General features: G+C 54.9%; 1 protein-coding gene across 1 annotated transcript in view; it reads right to left on the reverse strand.

Annotated features, from left to right (window-relative positions):
• VOLCADRAFT_88099 (uncharacterized protein) overlaps positions 1-3216 on the reverse strand; it is a gene marked incomplete at both ends in the record, with an annotated part of 36483 nt that overhangs the window by 16203 nt on the left and 17064 nt on the right. Inside the window, 5 exons of the mRNA XM_002947775.1 lie at positions 13-225; positions 486-590; positions 991-1108; positions 1767-1895; positions 2375-2480. Of these exons, the coding sequence (XP_002947821.1) occupies positions 13-225; positions 486-590; positions 991-1108; positions 1767-1895; positions 2375-2480 (671 nt within the window). The remainder of the gene's footprint in view (positions 1-12; positions 226-485; positions 591-990; positions 1109-1766; positions 1896-2374; positions 2481-3216) is intronic.

A 3216-nucleotide genomic window follows, 5' to 3' on the forward strand; every position in this document is an offset into this window, starting at 1 on the left:
GACCAACCGCACCATGCGCAACAACCTCAGCAGCGACAAGCAGTTGACCCAGCCCTTGTTCAGCCGAAAATGTGACTGACCCGCCAGTACGACAATCAAGTACAACATGGGTACGGACGCTACGGCATCCAGTACGAATCTGCCGTGCCAGATGTACAGCCAGGATACGAGACGACCATCCACCACGGTTCGTTTCCGAATGCCGTTTGTGGCAACAACACCAATCTGCGGGTAAAGTAGCATATTATCAAAACAGTCAGATAAACATACAAACAGACAGATAGTTAAAAGGATGGATGCATCACAGACTGGCGCTGGGATAAAATGGCACAGCTTCCGGGCTCCCTACCCCAAAACACACACACATACAAATACACACACGACTACCATGGCAAGACACCCATCCCCCCCGTGCATTGGGAAGAAGCATACCTCCCCCCCCCCCCCCCACACACACAGACACCCACCGGGTAACGAGGTCTCACCTGGAAGCACAACAGCACGTTTGCCAAGTACAGCGCCCCGCCTACGATGTCGCTGGTCGTACATCCGGATGACAGCCTGCCGTACTCTGCCGTACAAAACGCAACCTATGCGCCAGCCGAGCAACAGGCGCGGGGTTTAGATGGGTTAGAAGGGTGAGACATGGCGTCATTGAAACGCTGCGAAATAGGGCGCCCTGGGGCACACTCCGACCTTACAAAAACCCTCAACACCGTGTACACGTGTTCATATCACACTTCCAGGTACATAGCGAATCCTGATACACTGTGTAATGAAATCCATCCACATATTAAAAATATGTAACATGCCGTACCCGGACAAACCCAGCGGCGCCCCCCTTCCCCCCTCCCCTTCGCTTTCTCTTCCTCCGCCCTTACAAACCCTCCTGCGTTCTCAATCTCTCTTCTCCCCCTCGCAAATCTTCCCATCCAACCCTCCCCCCAAAACACACACACGCACACATTGCGGCACACAAGCCGTGCTCACATTCATGGGGACCCAGAAAGCCGTGTACGTCAGATCTAGGAAGAGAATGACCATCGTCCATAGTACGGCGAACAGGTTGTACGGCTGGATGACGGGCAGGCCAAAAATCGAATTTCGGCTGGGGTCTCGACCGCAAGGCGCGTGGTGGTAGTGACGGTGAGTTAGGGACAGTGGGGGTTCCCCGGGGTTGGGGGAGCGGGGAAAAACAAACACAAGCACGAGTTTTAGAGAACACGACCGGGGGTAAGTCCAGAGCCACGCCCAGGCGCGGCTGCGCCCACGCCACTAATAAATCACTAATAAGCTTAACTGTCGTACTTCCCGAAACCCCAAACCTCCTTTCCTCGGCCGGTGGGGCCCCCCAAGAAATGGGCCCCTCTGCATACCCCGACACGTCAAGCCCTAGTCGCCCAGTAAGTTACCACAGTGTCACCACATTTAAAAACCCTAAAACCCCTAAAAACCTAAAATCCTCTCGCCACGTGAGATGCAAGTCGGCAGCCTTCTTTTTCTGTAACCCTCCCTTATTGTCCCAAAGCTCCTCCCCTTCTCCCGCATACCGCATGGAATACACACATATAGACATAGGCACAGACACACACGTACATTAAGACATACGTTGCACATGTACACAATGTATGTGTAATGCACAACTTTACTTCGGTAACGTAGCACGTATACATACATGCATACACATACATACATTCATACATGCATACGCACATACATACATACGCACGCTCTCGCGGCGTCGGGTTAGGGCTCCTCCTACTCACGGTTTATGTCCCGCCGCCTCCAGGCCCCTGCCCTCCTCCGCCGTAGCAGTCTCCGCGCCCCCTTGGGGCCCCTCTCGCGCTTGCGGCAGGTTGGAGGTGCGGGTGAAATCCCCGGGAGCATGGGAGCTCCTGTAAGCCATCGGGGCAGACAGACAGACAGATAGATATGTATGTGCATGCGCGCATGCGTCTCCATGAACTGAACCGTGACGCAGAAGCGTGTGTCTGTGTTGCTTTGTATGCGTTGGAGGGGGATGATGCAATGTGTAGTTTCAATGGTACAAAATCGCGCCTAGTAGTACAGAAGATGGTGGATGGTGTGCTGTGTGTTCGTGTACAAAGGGGGGGGTACGTGTGTTGTATGTGCGCACGCGCCTCTTCCCAGCCCCCGGTGTCTGTCTGTTTGGCTGTCTGTCTCTTGTCTGTCTGTCTGTCTGTCTGTCTCTTGTCTGTCTGTCTGTCTGTCTGCCTGCCTGTCTGTCTGTCTGCCTGTCTGTCTGTCTGTCTGTTTGGCTGCCTGTCTCTTGTCTGTCTGTCTCTTGTCTGCCTGTCTGCCTGTCTGCCTGTCTGTCTGTCTGCCTGTCTGTCTGCCTGTCTGTTCAACTCACTGCCAGTAGTGGCCGTCCTGACCCCCCAGTGCATTCTGCAGCTTCTGCCAGGACGCCGGGGGCACCTCCACGTGACGTGCCAACAGAGCGACAAAGCCCTGGTCCGCTGTGGCAGTGTGCGGGGGCCGGGAGGGGGGGCAGATGTGCGGGGGCCGGGACGACAAACACACTAAAGACAGGAGGATATGTTTGTATGTATGTATGTATGTATGTATGTATGTATGTATGTATGTATGTATGTATGTATGTATGTATGTATGTATGTATGTATGTATGTATGTATGTATGTATGTATGTATGTATGACTTTGATTACACTGTGGGCTGAAAAGCCGGGGGCCCAGGGCCGAAGCACAGCGCGAGGGGCGGGTGCATACGGCTGGTTAGTCTCATGCACTCCGCCCCCGGGTCAGGCCGCACGGGAAACGACGGCCGGCACGCAACAGCGCTTGTTTGGCGCTCCAACTAGACGGGATCTATGCCCGTTGGTCTCCTAACATAAACGAAGTCGCAACTGGGGGGCTCTTCCTGCCGACCGAACGAACCGAGCATCTCAGAGAGCTCGCAACCAGGACCTGGGCGACCGGGAGCCCGACGAGTCATCCCGGGCTGGGGAGGTCACCAAGCTCAAAAATCCTCAAGCAAAAAAAAGAGCGCAAAGAGCTCACACCACAAGACGCCAAACAGCCTCCTGAGACTACTACCCTCCTCCGCCTCTCCCTCCCTGGGCTAGTCCAGGGGAGATAGCCCCCGTCGGGGGGGTAACACCGCACAAGTCCGCGCCCTTCCACAGCACTGGGTCTAACTTGAAAAGTACTCAAACGGGAAGACCCTGCGGCAACG

This window comes from Volvox carteri (genome assembly GCF_000143455.1).
Source record: "Volvox carteri f. nagariensis unplaced genomic scaffold VOLCAscaffold_7, whole genome shotgun sequence".
Lineage (NCBI taxonomy): Eukaryota > Viridiplantae > Chlorophyta > Chlorophyceae > Chlamydomonadales > Volvocaceae > Volvox > Volvox carteri.